The sequence below is a fragment of the Schistocerca cancellata genome, chromosome 1 (assembly GCF_023864275.1).
Source record: "Schistocerca cancellata isolate TAMUIC-IGC-003103 chromosome 1, iqSchCanc2.1, whole genome shotgun sequence".
In the NCBI taxonomy this organism is placed as follows: domain Eukaryota; kingdom Metazoa; phylum Arthropoda; class Insecta; order Orthoptera; family Acrididae; genus Schistocerca; species Schistocerca cancellata.
This window is the reverse complement of record NC_064626.1, coordinates 519,105,402-519,125,440: the sequence shown is the minus strand read 5'-3', so window position 1 is coordinate 519,125,440 and position 20,039 is coordinate 519,105,402. Positions and strand designations below refer to the sequence as shown.

The 20,039-nt window shown below is 40.2% G+C and overlaps 1 protein-coding gene across 2 annotated transcripts in view; it reads right to left on the bottom strand.

The window, feature by feature from the left end:
• Positions 1–20,039, bottom strand: part of LOC126178807 (neurofibromin) — a 474,179-nt gene that overhangs the window by 352,861 nt on the left and 101,279 nt on the right. For both annotated transcript variants that reach the window (XM_049924560.1, XM_049924561.1), the window contains exons 11-12: positions 7,019–7,147; positions 2,674–2,867 (exon numbers count right to left, since the gene is read on the bottom strand). In XM_049924560.1, coding sequence (XP_049780517.1) covers positions 2,674–2,867; positions 7,019–7,147 — 323 coding nt within the window. The remainder of the gene's footprint in view (positions 1–2,673; positions 2,868–7,018; positions 7,148–20,039) is intronic.

The following is a 20,039-nucleotide window of genomic DNA, read 5'->3' as shown; positions in this document are numbered from 1 at the left end:
TTCAATGTGAGAATCCAACACGTACAGATGTGCTCAATGTAGCACAGTCCTTTGAGGTCTCAATCAGTTTGCTATGTGGGGAGAGGTATCGGAAGTTACGCAGTCAACCTCTTAGGCACACTGCAAGTGTCCAGGATGACAGCGAAGCCATTGCAGCAGCACAACCTTCAACCCAGTATTGCATGCAGAAGCATCAGTTACAGCCACAGCAGCAACAGACCACATCAAAACAGTGGCTGTGTGTCCCCCTTCCGTCCAACATGTGTGTGCTGCATGCCCTTACCATTGGGCTGTTTGCAAAGGTGTCAAAAGAAAGGCCACACTGCGTTGGTGGGAGGACACAGTAGTAATAACGGACATAAATTGTATCTCTACAATGACTGTTTCTCCGAACACACTGTTTATTGACTTGCATGTATTTAATAAACTGCTAAATATGTAAATGGGCACAGGAGCTGCAGCGACTTTAGTAAATGCGAAAACGTATGTGGACTTGGGCTCCCCTCCCCTAACACACGTTTCATGGAAGTTAGTTAGCTACAATAAAAAGCACATTCCGATCCTAGATCAGTTCCCTGTTCACACTCTTACACATCTGTTGGTCACCCCCTCACCTTCCTTGTTGTGGATCACTTCCATACCGCAGATCTGTTTGAGTTAGATGAGTTTATGCTTACGGTTTCTCCATTGCCGATGAGGTAAATGTAGTGTGAGATCAAGATATGTATCAGCAACTAGAGTCCCTCTGCTCTGACTTTTAATCTCTGTTTTCCCTTGGGCTCAGTTGTGCTACTGCTTTTCAGGCCCATATTACCATGAAAGAGTCTACCTGCCCCTGTTTTTTTCAGGTGTTGTAGGTGCCTGTCATGTCACACAACACTGTCAAGGCCAAATTAGACCATTTGACCTATTTCTTCCAGTGAATGGGCTACGCCACTAGTAATCGTTAAAAAGCCTACAGATGAGCTTTGCCTCTGTGGCGACCTCAATGTCACCATTAATATGCAGCCCATGATAGATACGTACCCTTTGCCCCGCCCTGACAAGTTGCTTGCAAAATTATCAGGTGGCCAATACTTTTCCAAGGTTGATTTTTCAGAAGTGTGCCCTCAGCTCCTCTTGGATGAGGACACTAGGCGTCTTATTGCTATCAATACACCTTTCGGTCGAAACCAACATCGATGCTTGCCTTTTGGCATCGCTAGCTCACCTCCTACAGTTTTTTAGCAGTTTTTAAAACAGTTGACAGCCTCCGTGGTGGCTGCATCAATTACTTCGACAGTAACATTGTTTCGGGTTGTTCAACTGAAGACCGCCTTAGAAATCTCTGATTGTTTTGCAGTCAGAACCATGATAGCTCGAGCCGAGTGCACTTTTCTGGGCTTGTGGTTTCAGCTGCTGGCTGAACTGGGTTCCCGCCATCATCTAGTGTTGCTGGGGCAGGTGCCTCTGCATTGCCTGCACACCTGATGGGCAGATGTCCCATTACTTTGACCAGCTGCGGGTGAGCACGGCGGGGTATGTTCCTGAGGGCCCACTGCCTCCCCTGGCCCCACTGCCACAAATGCCTGTTCCTGTGTCGGAGACGGTCCAGTTCGCACCGCAGCACGGGTCACTGCCTGGCAGATTGCTGGTGGGGGTTCTTGCCTCTGCCATCACTCCTCAACTGCTGGTGCAGTCTCCACTGCACCTGATGCCATAGCCTCTGCCATCACTGTTGCTGGGTACTGTGCAGCTGTTGTCTCCAACACCCCTGCTGACAGCTCCGAAGCCAACTGTTGACCTCAATGAGGTGCCATCCCTGGTCCTCCCGACAGCTTCTCATGAGAAGTGGCACAGTGTGCGAACCTGAACCCTCAATTACTTCCATCCCTACTTGCTGGTGGCTGCGATCGTTGGGTGATGAAATGGACGTCAGACCATCACTGGTGTTTTCTGACTCACATCTCAGTGCCTTGTGAGATCAGTAATTTTTTGTCACACTACCAGTTTTTTTTTTTTTTTTTTTTTTTTGTGCCAGTGCTTTTTTTCCATCCCACCAGAGCTTTCTTTCTGTGCCATGCATTTTTTTGTGCCTAGTGTTTTTAAGTATGGATGTGATGAACATTCACTCATGCCATGTGCAGCTTCACAGAACCCTGCATTTAAACAGTTCACAGGCCCACTTATAGAGGCCACCTGGGTCAGCCCTCTGGCATGATCTGGTGCTCGGCCTATTCGGTAACCTGTTATCGTTGTGCAATGTGTTCAGGGCTACACACAATCTGTACATTGTATCTTACATGTTGCTTATATCGTACTGTGTTCCATAAATCAGGTTTGTTCTTGCTACAGCAAACAGTATTCAACAATATGGTATAAAACAGTCATACATTTCCTGTTATATTATTACAGCTGTTCATTGAGATTAAATGCCAAACCTTGCTTATGACTAAAACAAATACCAACTGCTTTAAACGTAGAGAATGGCTCCAGCAATTTAAACATTTCTTTCCTTATTTTAGTGACACATCTTTTTTATGTTGTTTCCAAGAAATGATGGCAATGAAATAAAATTCAATATTTTACTCATTCACAATTCGTGGTGGCTCAATTGGTCAATCTACCAGAAAGCCCACTATGTTATTTCTATGAGCCTAGAACATAATACTGTATCTCTTTTTTTCTACTCACCTCACATCCCAAAAAGTATTAATGGGAGCTTCTGGATTCCAAACTTCAATTTTCTCCGGGTGATGAAGAACAAGCAGTGCTTCCATTGCCTCTTGGGCCACATCAGGCATAGTTGGCTGGTGCACTAAACTAACAAGGCCATTTATAAGTTCTAATGTTGAGCTTTGTATCTCATGCCCAGCTTTACCTTGATTCTGTTAAAACAGAATAGATATGTAAATGGATCCACTTACACCATCACTGGATAAAAATGACATAAGCAGAAAAATTCCCAAGTTACAGCTTTAGTGACTTGCTTTGTTATAAGTCTAAAAGTCAATAATGTAAGGAAGTATATGTTTTCAACAATGTCATTTTATCTACTACTGTGTGCGTGTGTGGGGGAGGGGAATGTTATTCTGCAATAGGCTTTCGTAGCATTTGTTATATCTACATCAAATGGTTGAAAAATTATTAGAATTATTAAACAGGATTGCCGGGCAGTACTTTCCTTCTGGGGATAAAACATCTAGTACTGTCAACTGAGACATATAAAAGTACACAACACTCTTCTAGCTTTTCAGACAAAGTTTCTTTGTTGGGGATGGGTTTGGGATTGTTAAAAAGGAAGGGCAGGTCATTCAAACCCCAGGATGAAAGCAAACAAAACTCTCATACCTGCCCCAGTAAACATTTGTTTTAATTATTGTCCATGAACCATGAATCACACCTTTTCATATGAGCCAGTATTCCTGGGAAAACAGGACAGTGGCTCTCAGGAAGGGAACTCTACCTTAGTAATTTTTTTTTGTTCTATTTATTGATGGCCAGCTGATACATTACTGTGGGTTCCAATGGGTTCTGATGCTGATCATGACATATTATGTTTCCAACTTGGTAAGAATTTGCAATACACTTTGGAAGAATTTCCACTTCTGTCATGTAAAGTTGTTCTCACCACATTGCAAGTTTACTGACCAAAAACTGCATCTTGGCAGCCTCATAACATATCTTCCTCATTCAGCCTGCTGCTACTAATGGGCTTGAAGAACAGTTGTTAAATAAAATACAGAACACAGCTATGAATGATTTTTTATATATTCTTACTGATTGACACACAATGTTCGCTTTTTGGCACACATTGATAATTACACTAATTAAGAAACATTAATGAAGTTCAGTGCTGGCAGACTAGCATATTACTTTACATGACTCCGATGGACACAGTGGCTTCACATTTTAACAGTTCAGTGCTAACTGACTGACAATTACATAACATTTACAATTTCACTAGTACACCTGGACTACATAGTGTAACTTGAACTAAATATTACATGATGATGTGTAAACTCTTTGCATAAGGGCTGCTAATTTCCGACTGGCTCAGGCTTTGTGTGTGACATCTATTCATAGACATATGCAATATAGAAAATTATATATTGACAAAATACTAGACTACTGTAGGTTAGTTATTAATGTAAAAGGCAGTAAAATTGAATGACACAAACGTACAACAGGCAAAGAGCTGTGTTTGTTTAACTGAGATCAGTATAACTAGAAAATCGCAAAATTGTGATTTGAATGTGCAGGGGATTCCCAAAGCCCACCAAAAAGGTTTTGAGAAAGTGAAAGTTTCTCATTGGAATAATTACCACACTCACAAGTTATTTTAGTAAAAATTTACATATTTTGGAACAGAAAAATCAGGGCTGTAAAACTATGGTACTGAGTTTTTGAAGTAATCACATTTTAGAATTGTAATTTTCTAGAACACAAAAATTTTGAATAGGAATAACATTTGAGATATGAGGTTTTTGAGAAAAGTAAAACATTTGTTGAAAAGAGGGGAGTGAGGACTTTCAAATTCCCTATATCAGCTACAAACAACTTTTGGCTCATCAAAAATTTCACCCTGTAAGAAACAGCATCTGGCTCCAGATTATAGAACCCCATCAGGTTCCTGTTACAGATGAAGATGAACACATCAATGGTTGACAAAGATGACAATATCTATGAGATGTAGAAGGTGGGAAAATCTTTCTTCCTGTTGGTGAAAGCACCAGCACCAGAATCAGCACAATGCAGAAAATGTAACCTTTCAATTTGGTTTCTGACTGAACATTTACAGGCATGATCAGAACAACTCAAATGGCAGTAAAACTGAGATGTAGAATGCAACTGCGAATCACCATATTACGAGGGCAGTTCAATAAGTAATGCAACACATTTTTTTTCTGAAACATGGGTTGTTTTATTCAGCATTGAAATACACCAGGTTATTCCCCAATCTTTTAGCTACACAACACTATTTTTCAACGTAACCTCCATTCAATGCTACGGCCTTACGCCACCTTGAAATGAGGGCCTGTATGCCTGCACGGTACCATTCCACTGGTCGATGTCGGAGCCAACGTCGTACTGCATCAATAACGTCTTCATCATCCGCGTAGTGCCTCCCACGGATTGCGTCCTTCATTGGGCCAAACATATGGAAATCCGACGGTGCGAGATCGGGGCTGTAGGGTGCATGAGGAAGAACAGTCCACTGAAGTTTTGTGAGCTCCTCTCGGGTGCGAAGACTTGTGTGAGGTCTTGCGTTGTCATGAAGAAGGAGAAGTTCGTTCAGATTTTTGTGCCTACGAACAGGCTGAAGTCGTTTCTTCAATTTCTGAAGAGTAGCACAATACACTTCAGAGTTGATCGTTTAACCATGGGGAAGGACATCGTACAGAATAACCCCTTCAGCGTCCCAGAAGACTGTAACCATGACTTTACCGGCTGAGGGTATGGCTTTAAACTTTTTCTTGGTAGGGGAGTGGGTGTGGCGCCACTCCATTGATTGCCGTTTTGTTTCAGGTTCGAAGTGATGAACCCATATTTCATCGCCTGTAACAATCTTTAACAAGAAATTGTCACCCTCAGCCACATGACGAGCAAGCAATTCCGCACAGATGGTTCTCCTTTGCTCTTTATGGTGTTCGGTTAGACAACGAGGGACCCAGCGGGAACAAACCTTTGAATATCCCAACTGGTGAACAATTGTGACAGCACTACCAACAGAGATGTCAAGTTGAGCACTGAGTTGTTTGATGCTGATCCGTCGATCATCTCGAACGAGTGTGTTCGCATGCTCCGCCATTGCAGGAGTCACAGCTGTGCACGGCCGGCCCGCACGCGGGAGATCAGACAGTCTTGCTTGACCTTGTGGCGATGATGACACACGCTTTGTCCAACGACTCACTGTGCTTTTGTCCACTGCCAGATCACCGTGGACATTCTGCAAGCGCCTATGAATATCTGAGATGCCCTGGTTTTCCGCCAAAAGAAACTCGATCACTGTCCGTTGTTTGCAACGCACATCCGTTACAGACGCCATTTTAACAGCTCCGTACAGCGCTGCCACCTGTCGGAAGTCAATGAAACTATACGAGACGAGGCGGGAATGTTTGAAAATATTCCACAAGAAATTTCCGGTTTTTTCAACCAAAATTGGCCGAAAAAAAAAATGTGTTTCATTACTTATTGAACTGCCCTCGTACTTCCTAAGTATGGTAAGGCTTATAAATTCATGGTCTAAGCCAACAAGATGGTTGTAACTAGAAGTTTATTTAAATGATGTGGTCTTCAGTCCGAATGCTCGTTTGATGCAGCTCTCCACACAAATCTATCCTGAGCTAGTCTCTTCATTTCTGCAGTTTGTAACTACTGCAACCTACATACATTTGAACCTGCTTACTTTATCCAAGCCCTGGTCTTCCTCTACAACCTTTCCTCTCACACTTCCCTCCATTACTGAACTGACTATTCCTTGTCGCCTCAAGATGTGTCCTGTCAACCAGTTCTTGCTTTTAGTCAAGTTGTGCCAAAAATGTATTTTTTCTCCAGTTTGATTCAGTACCTTATCATTAGTTATTCTATCTAACCCTACTAATTTTCAGCATTCTTCTGCAGCACCACAACTTCAATATTAAGACATATACAAAAGTGCAGTTTGTTCACTTATGAATGAGGATGGCATATGAACAATAAATTTTATTGCACACTGTAAATTTGATTCTATTAATAAACTTTACTTTCATAATAAATAATTACAAATCTAAAAAACAAGCACAGTTTCTCATAAAGAGCTAGGAGGCTCACAAGTTGAAGCTTCCTGGGTGTGAACAGGTATCATAAAGATGTTGACGAGCCAGATATGGCAGCTTCGGAAAATAGAAGGGAGCGCAGGATCAAAAACCAAAGGACAACCAAATAAAATGTCAAGAAAACATCCACCGAACTTTGACCTTGAATATTTAGTTAGGCCTAATCATGTTTCATTTCATACACTGAGGACTAATCTAATTGTCATTTTAATTACACTTACATTAAGCATCAGCATAGGGTCTGCGTGAATAAGGCGTACCATCCATAATAATAAGTTTTTATAACCTGGGCTCTCTTCACCCCGCTCTTTGAATTTTGATGTTGAATCCTTGCCTTTCAACGTTAGGCTCTGCAAATCAATGAATACAATCACTAACATTTCAGTTTTAATGCAACTTAAATCAGTAATAAACAATTAACAATGCAATAATTCATGAAAAGATATTAAATACACAATGAACTGAGTAATTAAAGCATATCAGTCAGAGAACTGTATTGCAATGAATGTTTGCCAAAGATGCAAGTAAAACACTAACTTCTCATTCTTTAACAACACCATTTTTTTCTGAAGTTCAGTATGCACCACTAACTAAATAAATTATTCTAGTTCTGAAGAGTTTTCCAATGGTAGTACACCTATATGGGTAAAGTGAACAAAGGATGGAATCACATATTTTTAAGCAGCTGACTGATTAAAGTTCCTAACCAGAAGAATAAATCTCATCATCTAATCTCATAAACAAAGCTCTAATGAAGTGATATCTGACACACAATCAACCTGGGAATGAGACTATCGATATTCATTTTGGTGCTACTTATATCTCTGGCAGAGTACTCAACTGATGAATGATGCTCATGATAGTTGAAACCATATGATAATTTACTGGTTAAGAATTAGGATCCTGTTTGTGGGTTTTGGTCATCTGCTTTGCAAGTATTGCTTATACAGATGGACATCACCTGTCTTCAAGTTGGAATGGCGATCACAGTATTACCACGACTTGCAGTATCTGTGTAGGCTTCATGTAACATCTGTGAAACAGGTTCTCAGTTTGGAGTAGCGTGATGAGCCACTGAGTACAGAACACAAGTGACGATGACATGTGATGTCACAGCAGAACAAATCTATATCTACATCTACATTATATTCTGCAAACCACCGTGAAATGCATGGCAGAGGATATGTCCCATTGTACCAATTATTAGGGTTTCTTCCTGTTCCATTCACGGAAAGAATGAGTGACTGAATATCTCTGTGCCTGCTATAATTATTCTAATCTTGTCCTCATGATCCCTATGTGAGCGATATGTAGGAGGCTGTAGTATATTCCTAGAGTCATCATTTAAAGCTTGTACCTTTGTTAGTAGATTTTCTCGGGATAGTTTACTTCTATCCTCAAGAGTCTGCCAGTTCAGTTTCTTCAGCATTCTGTGACACTCTCCCATGGGTCCAACATATCTGTGACCATTCGTGCTGCTCTTCCCTGTACACGACTAATATTCCCTGTTAGTCCTATTTGGTTTGGATCCCACACACTTGAGCAAATTTCTAGAATGGGTCCACGAGTGATTTGTAAGCAACATCCTTCACTTCCCCAGTATTCGACTAGTAAACCGAAGTCTACAACCTGCTTTACCCATGATTGACCCTTGTGATCATTCCTCTTTTCTTCATATCCCTACAAAGTACTACACTCATGTATTTGTATGAGTTGGCCAATTCCAGCTATGACTCAATGATATTATAGTCATAGGATACTGTGCTTTTTCATTTTGTGAAGTGCACAGCTTTACATTTCTGAACATTTAAAGTAAGTTGGCAATCTTGGAATCACTTTAAATTCTTATCAAGATCTGATTGAATATTTATGCAGTCTCTTTCAAACAGTACTACATTATAGATAACTGCAACATCTGCAAAATGTCTGAGGTTACTATTAACATTGTCTCCAAGGTCATTAATATACAACAAGAACAGCAAGAGTCTTAATACGCTTCCCTGGGGCATATCCAAATTTAGCTGACAATGACTCTCTATCCAAGAGAACATGCTGTTTTCTCCTTACCATGAAGTCCTCAATCTAGTCACAAATTTCACTTGATACCCATATGATCATACTTTTGACAATAAGTGTAGGTGTCATACGCAGTCAAATGCTTTTTGAAAATAAAGAAATACTGCATCCACCTGACTGCCTTGATCCCAAGCTTTCAGTATGTCAAGTGTCAAAAGTATGAGTTGGGTTTCACATGGTTGATGTTCTCTGAATCCCTGCTCGTTGGCGTGGGAGAGGTCATTCTGTTTGAGATATCTCATTATGTTTGAGCTCAGTATATGTTCGAAGAGTCTACTATAAATCAATATCAAGGACGTTCGACAGTAGTTTTGTGGATCACTAATACTACCCCTCTGGAAGGCGAGTGTCACCTGTGCTTACAGTTTTTTGTTCAAAGTATCTACGATAGATTAAAGTTAAAGGGAGGTTAACTGAGATGCAAATTCAGTATAGAATTTAATAGGAATTCCATTGGGCCATGGAGCTTTGATCAATTTTAAAGATTTTAGTTGTTTCTCAACACCACTAACACTAACATTTCACTCTTCATTTCAGGGTACTAGGACTGAATTGGAGTAATTCTCCTGGGTTTTCATTTGTAAAGGAACTTTTGAAAATTGAGTTAAGCATTACAGTTTTTGCTTTTCTACCCTCAATTCCATTTCTTGTCTCATTCGCTAGGGAGTGGACATTAACTTTGGTGTCACTAAGATCCTTTCAAATAACCAGAATTTCTTTGTAAAAGATTATTTGACAATATTCTGCTACAGTAGTCACAGAAGGCTTCATGCATTCCTGTCTTGACAGCCAAATGTATTTTATTGAAGACATCACAACAGAATGTGTCATTTATTATTCTAATGTCTGAGCTCAAGCTGTACACAAAAGTAATGTTCCCAGTTCCTAAATAATGTAATATACGAATTGATTGTAGATTGGGATATATTACACAAAGTAACTGAACAAAGAAGTACTTCATATAACTTTGCATACGGTTGAAAACTGGTAAAGTTTACCAGAGTTCAGCACAAGCATGAGTGCAGTGCTAACACAATCTATCAAGCTGCACAAACAGTGTCCGATGGAAATTTAATTACAGGTGAAGTAGTTCAGAGCTTCAAGGTAACAACAAAATTGAATCTGAATACATGTATATTTAAAGGGGAACACTGCACCATCCACTAATCAGGGATTGTTGTTATCTTCTTTCTTTCTTCTCTCTCTCTCTCTCTCTCTCTCTCTCTCTCTCTCTCTCTCTCTTTCCTACTAAGATAGAGTCTCAACAGTGAAGTGTAAAGCTGGAATGTTTCCACGTGGCAATATCACGCCACCATCTGAAGAGCAGGATGTCAGTTGGTGTCATTTCAGGCTGTTACTCCACACAGTGCACGGCCGCCTCAGGTGCAGCATAACCATCAGTGTGACTCATCATTTGTACAATCTCGGCCTGATCATTCTCAAACTTCGTTGGGGTGTTACCCATGTGAATTATAGAAGAGTCTGTAACTTCCAACTGTTCGTCTAAATTTTGCCACTCAGCTATTTCCACATTTACTGCCTCTTCACAGCCTGGCAACCTTCTGATTAAATTATACAAGGGATGATCATCCTCACGATCAAAATCTTTGGATTCTATGTTAGGTCTACTTTCCTGTAGAATTTTTCTACATAAATTAGAAACTGTATCTGACTTTATCTCCCTCCAACACTCACTGATTCAGTACACAACAACCTTCACAATTACTTTCTTTAAAGCTCTTACAAGATGAGGATGCATTAACCACTGTCAAAATAGCTTTGCATGGCAATCCCTTTTCTTCTAAATGCTTTTTGCACACTAGTACAAATAAATAAAAAGCAATTCTTCATCATTTCATGATTCATCCAGGTATTATTTTGATACACATAGGTAACCAGCCCGAGAGCTGACATGGTTACATTCTTGAATGCTCTTAGCTAGGCAGACTTCCGAGTCACAACCAGTTTTAGTTTGTGGTTTCTAATTGTATTTGAAGCTGCCTTAACTACAAGCCACTCTTTCCTTTTTATGTGCCTGGGAGCACTTTTTTATTCTGTAGTTTCCTGGCCCATCCTTGCCTAGCAGAGCTTTTCGTCCATCTCTAACAACGACAAAGTCAACGGGACGTTAAACTCCACCTTCCTCCCTCTTTTCCTTCCTTCCTTCTCGTAATGAGACAACTGTGCAGTTGTTCACCGTGCGTGTGAACGATTATTTGATAGATTTCAAACCCTCCAAATATCAACAGTCATAGTTCTAAATGTTACTGCATACTATTCTATTTCTGTTAGAACTACACAAAAGATATAGAAAGTGCATGTAATGTACAGAGTATATTTCAGTCCCAAAGATTATAATTCATAGAAATATAAGCTCATGGAATGTGCAAGGGTCTAAAAATATCCAAATATTGTGAGAATATAAGGGAAGTCTACTATCATTATCTGAGCCCAAAGGATATCTGTACTAATAACTGTTACCACATATATTTTAAATCCTGAGAGGGCAATATCCACACAGTAACACACAAGTGGGGAGAGAGGAAGAGAGGTGGCGTTATAATATAGACTCACCTTTCATTATTAAATTAAACAGGCAGAGAAGATGCTATCGCTACATCTAACAATTCGGAGAAGAACAATAAATATTTTATTGTTTGTTGTTGTTGTGGTCTTCAGTCCTGAGACTGGTTTGATGCATCTCTCCATGCCACTCTATCCTGTGCAAGTATCTCCCAGTACCTACTGCAACCTACATCCTTCCAAATCTGCTCAGTGTATTCATCTCTTGGTCTCCCTCTATGATTTTTACCCTCCACACTGCCCTCAAATACTAAATTGGTGATCCCTTGATGCCTCACAATATGTCCTACCAACGGATTCCTTCTTCTAGTCAAGTTGTGCCACAAACTCCTCTTCTCCCCAATTCTATTCAATACCTCCTCATGAACCATGGACCTTGCCATTGGTGGGGAGGCTTGCGTGCCTCAACGATACAGATACCTGTACCGTACGTGCAACCACAACGGAGGGGTATCTGTTGAGAGGCCAGACAAACGTGTGGTTCCTGAAGAGGGGCAGCAGCCTTTTCAGTAGTTACAGGGGCAACAGTCTGGATGATTGACTGATCTAGCCTTGTAACATTAACCAAAATGGCCTTGCTGTTCTGGTACTGCGAACAGCTGAAAGCAAGGGGAAACTACAGCCGTAATTTTTCCTGAGGGCATGCAGCTTTACTGTATGATGGCGTCCTCTTGGGTAAAATATTCCGGAGGTAAAATAGTCCCCCATTCGGATCTCCGGGAGGGGTCTACTCAAGAGGATGTTGTTATCAGGAGAAAGAAAACTGGCGTTCTACAGATTGAAGCGTGGAATGTCAGATCCCTTAATCGGGCAGATAGGTTAGAAAATTTAAAAAGGGAAATGGATAGGTTAAAGTTAGATATAGTGGGAATTAGTGAAGTTCGGTGGCAGGAGGAACAAGATTTTTGGTCAGGTGAATACAGGGTAATAAATACAAAATCAAATAGGGGTAATGCAGGAGTAGGTTTTATAATGAATAAAAAAATAGGAGTACGGGTCAGCTACTACAAACAGCATAGTGAATACATTATTGTGGCCAAGATAGACACGAAGCCCACGCCTACTACAGTAATACAAGTTTATATGCCAACTAGCTCTGCAGATGGCAAAGAAATTGATGAAATGTATGATGAGATAAAAGAAACTATTCAGGTAGTGAAGGGAGAAGAAAATTTAATAGTCATGGGTGACTGGAATTCGATAGTAGGAAAAGGGAGAGAAGGAAACATAGTAGGTGAATCTGGATTGGGGCTAAGAAATGAAAGAGGAAGCCGCCTGGTGGAATTTTGCAAGGAGCGTAACTTAATCATAGCTAACACTTGGTTTAAGAATCATGAAAGAAGGTTGTATACATGGAAGAACCCTGGAGATACTAAAAGGTATCAGATAGATTATATAATGGTAAGACAGAGATTTAGGAACCAGGTTTTAAATTGTAAGACATTTCCAGGGGCAGATGTGGACTCTGACCACAATCTATTGCTTATGAACTGTAGATTAAAACTGAAGAAACTGCAAAAAGGTGGAAATTTAAGGAGATGGGACCTCGATAAACTGAAAGAACCAGAGGTTGTACAGAGTTTCAGGGAGAGCATAAGGGAACAATTGACAGAAATGGGGGAAAGAAATACAGTAGGAGAAGAATGGGTAGCTTTGAGGGATGAAATAGTGAAGGCAGCAGAGGATCAAATAGGTAAAAAGACGGGAGCTAGTAGAAGCCCTTGGGTAACAATAAAAATATTGAATTTAATTGATGAAAGGAGAAAATATAAAAATGCAGTAAATGAAGCAGGCAAAAAGGAATACAAACGTCTCAAAAGGGGATCGTCAGGAAGTGCAAAATGGCTAAGCAGGGATGGCTAGAGGACAAATGTAAGGATGTAGAGGCTTATCTCACTAGGGGTAAGATAGAGACTGCCTACAGGAAAATTAAAGAGACCTTCGGAGAAAGGAGAACCACTTGCAGGAATATCAAGAGCTTTGATGGATAGCCAGTTCTAAGCAAAGAAGGGAAAGCAGAAAAGTGGAAGGACTATATAGAGGGTCTATACAAGGGCGATGTACTTGAGGACAATATTATGGAAATGGAAGAGGATGTAGATGAGGATGAAATGGGAGATATGATACTGTGTGAAGAGTTTGACAGAGCACTGAAAGACCTGAGTCGAAACAAGGCCCCCGGAGTAGACAACATTCCATTAGAACTACTGACAGCCTTGGGAGAGCTAGTCCTGACAAAACTCTACCATCTGGTGAGCAAGATGTATGAGACTGGCGAAACACCCTCAGACTTCAAGAAGAATATAATAATTCCAATCCCAAAGAAAGCAGGTGTTGAGAGATGTGAAAATTACCGAACTATCAGTTTAGTAAGTCACAGCTGCAAAATACTAACGCGAATTCTTTACAGACGAATGGAAAAACTGATAGAAGCCGACCTTGGGGAAGATCAGTTTGGATTCCGTAGAAATGTTGGAACACGTGAGGCAATACTGAGCCTACGACTTATCTTAGAAAATAGATTTAGGAAAGGCAAACCTACGTTTCTAGCATTTGTAGACTCAGAGAAAGCTTTTGACAATGTTGATTGGAATACTCTCTTTCAAATTATAAAGGTGACAGTAATAAAATACATGGAGCGAGAGGCTATTTACAATTTGTACAGAAACCAGATGGCAGTTATAGAGTCGAGGGGTATGAAAGGGTAAGCAATGGTTGGGAAGGGAGTGAGACAGGGTTGTAGCCTATCCCCGATGTTATTCAATCTGTATATTGAGCAAGCAATAAAAACAAAAGAAAAGTTCGGAGTAGGTATTAAAATCCATGGAGAAGAAATAAAAACTTTGAGGTTCGCCAATGACATTGTAATTCTGTCAGAGACAGCAAAGGACTTGGAAGAGCAGTTGAACGGAATGGACAGTGTCTTGAAAGGAGGGTATAAGATGAACATCAACAACAGCAAAACGAGGAAAATGGAATGTGGTTGAATTAAGTCGGTGATGTTGAGGGAATTAGATCAGGAAATGAGACACTTAAAGTAGTAAAGGAGTTTTGCTATTTGGGGAGCAAAATAACTGATGATGGTCAAAGTAGAGAGGATATAAAATGTAGACTGGCAATGGCAAGGAAAGCGTTTCTGAAGAAGAGAAATTTGTTAATATCGAGTATAGATTTAAGTGTTAGGAAGTCGTTTCCAAAAGTATTTGTATGGAGTGTAGCCATGTATGGAAGTGAAACATGGAGGATAAATAGTTTGGACAGGAAGAGAATAGAAGCTTTTGAGATGTGGTGCTACAGAAGAATGCTGAAGATTAGATGGGTAGATCACATAACTAATGAGGAAGTATTGAATAGAATTGGGAAGAAGAGGATTTTGTGGCACAACTTGACTAGAAGAAGGGATCGGTTGGTAGGACATGTTCTGAGACATCGAGGGATCACAAAATTACTATTGGAGGGCAGCGTGGAGGGTAAAAATCGTAGAGGGAGACCAAGAGATGAATACACTAAGCAGATTCAGAAGGATGTAGGCTGCAGTAGGTACTGGGAGATGAAGAAGCTTGCACAGGATAGAGTAGCATGGAGAGCTCCATCAAACCAGTCTCAGGACTGAAGACCACAACAAAACACCACCTGCTCATTAGTTATGTGATCTACCCACCTAATCTTCAGCATTCTTCTGTAGCACCACATTTCAAAAGCTTCTATTCTCTTCTCGTCCAAACTATTTATCATCCATGTTTCACTTCCATACGTGGCTACACTCCATACAAATACTTTCAGAAACGACTTCCTGACACTTAAATCTATACTCGATATTAACAAATTTCTCTTCTTCAGAAACGCCTTCCTTGCCATTGCCAGTCTACATTTTATATCCTCTCTACTTCGACCATCATCAGTTATTTTGCTCCCCAAATAGCAAAACTTCTTTACTACTTTAAGTGTCTCATTTCCTAATCTAATTCCCTCAGCATCACCCGACTTAATTCGACTACATTCCATTATCCTCTTTTGCTTTTGTTGATGTTCATCTTATATCCTTCTTTCAAGATACTATCCATTCCTTTCAACTGCTCTTCCAAGTCCTTTGCTGTCTCTGACAGAATTACAATGTCATTGGCAAACCTCAAAGTTTTTATTTGTTCTCCATGGATTTTAATACCTACCAGAATTTTTCCTACTGTTTCCTTTACTGCTTGCCGAATATACAGAGTGAATAACATCGGGGAGAGGCTACAACTTTCCCTTACTCCCTTCCCAATGGCTGCTTCCCTTTCATGCCCATCAACTCTTATAGCTTCCATCAGGTTTCTGTACAAATTGTAAATAGCCTTTCACTCCCTGTATTTTACCCTTGCCACCTTCAGAATTTGAAAGAGAGTATACCAGTCAACATTGTCAAAAGCTTACTCTAAGTCTACAAATGCTAAGAAACGTAGGACTGCCTTTCCTTAATCTATTTTCTACGATAAGTCGTAGGCTCAGTATTGCCTCACGTGTCCCAATATTTCTACGGAATCCAAACTAATCTTCCCCCGAGGTCAGCTTCTACAGTTTTTCCATTCGTACGTAAAGAATTCGCGTTAGTATTTTGCAGCTGTGACTTATTAAACACACAGTTCGGTAATTTTCACATCTGTCAACACCTGCTTTCTTTGGGATTGGAATTATTATATTCTTCTTGAAGTCTGAGGGTATTTCGCCTGTTTCATACATCTTGCTCACCAGATGGTTGAGTTTTGTCAGGACTGGCTCTCCCAAGGCCGTCAGTAGTTCCAATGGAATGTTGTCTACTCCGGGGGCCTTGTTTCGACTCAGGTCTTTCAGTGCTCTGTCAAACTCTTCACGCAGTATCGTATCTCCCATTTCATCCTGATCTACATCCTCTTCCATTTCCATAATATTGTCCTCAAGTACATTGCCATTGTATAGACCCTATATATACTCCTTCCACCTTTCTGCTTTTCCTTCTTTGCTTAGAACTGGGTTTCCATCTGAGCTCTTGATATTCATACAAGTGGTTCTCATTTCTTCAAAGGTCTCTTTAATTTTCCTGTAGCCATTATCTATCTCACCACTAGCGAGATAAGCCTCTACTTCCTTACATTTGTCCTCTAGCCATCTCTGCTTAGCCATTTTGCACTTCATGTCGATCTCATTTTTGAGACGTTTGTATTCCTTTTTGCCTGCTTCATTTACTGTATTTTCATATTTTCTCCTTTCATCAATTAAATTCAATATTTCTTCTGTTACCCAAGGATTTCTACTAGTCCTCGTCTTTTTACCTATTTGATCCTCTGCTGCCTTCCCTACTTCATCCCTCAAAACTACCCATTCTTCTTCCACTGTATTTCTTTCCCCCATTCCTGTCAATCGCTCCCTAATGCTCTCCCGGAAACTCTCTACAACCTCTGGTTCTGTCAGTTTATCCAGGTCCCATCTCCTTAAATTCCCACCTTTTTGTAGTTTCTTCAGTTTTAATCTACAGTTCACAACCAACAGATTGTGGTCAGAGTCCACATCTGTCCCTGGATATGTCTTACAATTTAAAACTTGGTTCCTAAATCTCTGTCTTACCATTATATATTCTATCTGATACATTCTAGTATCTCCAGGCTTCTTCCATGTATACGACCTTTTTTCATGATTCTTGAACCAAGTGTTAGCTGTGATTAAGTTATGCTCTGTCCAGAATTCTACCAGGCAGCTTCCTCTTTCATTTCTTACCCCCAAGCCATTCCTTCTCTTCCTTTTCCTACTATCGAATTCTAGTCACCCATGACTACTAAATTTTCGTCTCCCTTCACTATCTGAATAATTTCTTTTATCTCATCATACATTTCATCAATTTCTTCGTCATCTGCAGAACTAGTTGGCATATAAACTTGTACTACTGTAGTATGTGTGGGCTTCGTGTCTATCTTGGCCACAATAATGCGTTCACTATGCTGTTTGTAGTAGCTTACCTGCACTCCTATTTTTTTATTCATTATTAAACCTACTCCTGCATTACCCCTATCTGATTTTGTATTTATAATCCTATATTCACCTGACCAAAAGTCTTGTTCCTCCTGCCACTGAACTTCACTAATTCCCACTATATCTAACTTTAACCTATCCATTTCCCTTTTTTAATTTTTAAATTTTCTAACCTACCTGCCCGATTAAGGGATCTGACATTCCACGCTCCGACCCGTAGAACGCCAGTTTTCTTTCTCGTGATAATGACGTCCTCCTGAGTAGTCCCCGCCCGGAGATTCGAATGGAGGACTATTTTACCTCCGGAATATTTTACCCAAGAGGACGCCATCATCATTTAACCATACAGTAAAGCTGCATGCCCTCGGGAAAAATTACGGCTGTAGTTTCCTCCTGCTTTCAGCCGTTCGCAGTACCAGCACAGCAAGGCCGTTTTGGTTAGTGTTACAAGGCCAGATCAGTCAATCATCCAGATTGTTGCCCCTGCAACTATTGAAAAGGCTGCTGCCCCTCTTCAGGAACCACATGTTTGTCTGGCTTCTCAATAGATACCCCTCTGTTGTGGTTGCACCTATGGTACGGCTATCTGTATCGCTGAGGCACACAAGCCTCCCCACCAACGGCAAGGTCCATGGTTCATGGTTTATTAATTCTTTATTAATATTTTTGGAAGCCACACTCAATTTACTTGTAGCTTACAGGAAAAAACATAAATCTGATACAGGAAACAGATTATTGTCAGAGCTGGAAGTGAGCAAGTACTGTCATATGACGCAGTGCAGTCTGCCCATTTCACAATCTGATATGAGACCAGACAATGAGCAACCAATATTAATGTACAAACCTCTGTGGAAAACAGCTAGGTAACCTGTCTAAATATTATGAGAAAAATTGTGTCTTTAATTCAGCTGCAAATTATAGGTATTTAGAAGATTTTCAATGTCACCTTTGAAGTTTGAAAGATGAATTCAGACACATTTTCAAAGTTACCTCAGATTTTGATGCACATCACTACAATGCATACAATAGTACCATAATGTATCTAATGTTTCTTCTAGTAATTGCAAAATACCATAAAATTTCATTACCTATGTAACAACAAATCTGTCAGATGCTTTCCATAATAAATTGAGAGCATTTTTCTCACACTATGCACAGCTAATCCTGTCACAGAAAGGAGCTTCTTCTGGATCTTTTAAAATGACTGTCTTCCTCAGTGGCTGTATGTTTTCTGTACTCATAAGTGCAAGGTCAATTTATAATGCTTAATTAACTTGTACTATGAATTCTAGTAGAAAAAGTGGCAAGATAACGGAAATTACTTGAATGCTATAGTGAACATATTTTAAAGATTTTTATCTGATATTCTGTTTGCTCTGACATATGAAAACTTATTTTACTTTTTTAACTAAAAATAAGATTTTAAAATGAAATGCACGATTTTTCTGTAACAACACACAAACAGCATGAAAAGCAAGAGAACATATTCCATTGAATATATATGGCTTAATACATTCTGCATGTTATCGAAGTTTTGGTGCTTAAAACAGCGACAAATTATTGTTTAATTTTAAGAAAAATGCAATGTCCAACAAGATCTGAAGATGGTAACACTGATTACCAAAACTGATTATCGCAAATAAAGGTAATTATTAGTGATCACGGCAAAGATGTTTGTCTTCTCCAATGTATTATCACTGATCGTCCCTTACAGTTCAAAATGTGAGAAATCAAAGAAAAGAAAAGAGAGGGCATTTCCGTGGGTCCTCAGATACACAAATTGTACAGAGATGAGCATTTCAATTCCACCCTTACAGGTGATGAAAAGTTAGTTTCAAATTCCTTTATTCAAGTGTCAACAAACTCTCTAGGAAACAAGAGGGCAGGAAACTATAAGAACCTTGTGGCAAATCTTCTGCACTTCTACAATAGACTAGGGTGCAACATCTTCTCAAAGTTACAGTTCGTAGATTCCCACTTGGACTTCTTTCTTGACAACTGTGGTACTGTAACCAACGAGAACAGAGAAAGCCCCCACCAGAAAATTTTGGACATAGAAATGATATACCAGGGAAAGTTGGGTGCATCAATGTTAGTCGATTACTGCTGGATGCTAATCAGGCAACCACCAGCAGAAAACTGAAAATGCCAGGCAAAGCAGTTGCACCTTCAGTGACCTTCCTCTGAGGGGTAACACCAAAGTAATTGCATGCATAAGTTATATGAGCAATACTGACAAATTATCATAACTCCAAAACCAGAGATAATTGTGAATTTTCATTAACACTTTTGCTATAGTTCAATTCTTTTATCTTGGCGGCTCGCGCATGCCCGCCTAGACGCGGGAGATTGCTGCGTTGCCAGTTGCACACGACGCACGCGCCAAGAGAAGCAGCGCCATAGTATAGCATAGTTCGCAAGCTTACGTTTAGGGGGGAGCGCACAGTTCATGAAGTAAAGCCACCACGGCCGCAGTAACCCTTTCGCTGCTACAAAGACGTGCTCCCTGCATTCCGCGCTGTGGGCGATTTTGTCACTGCACTGCTCGCCTGTGCAGACACATTGTGTTCCGACTGCTTTGACACTCTTTATCATTCGATT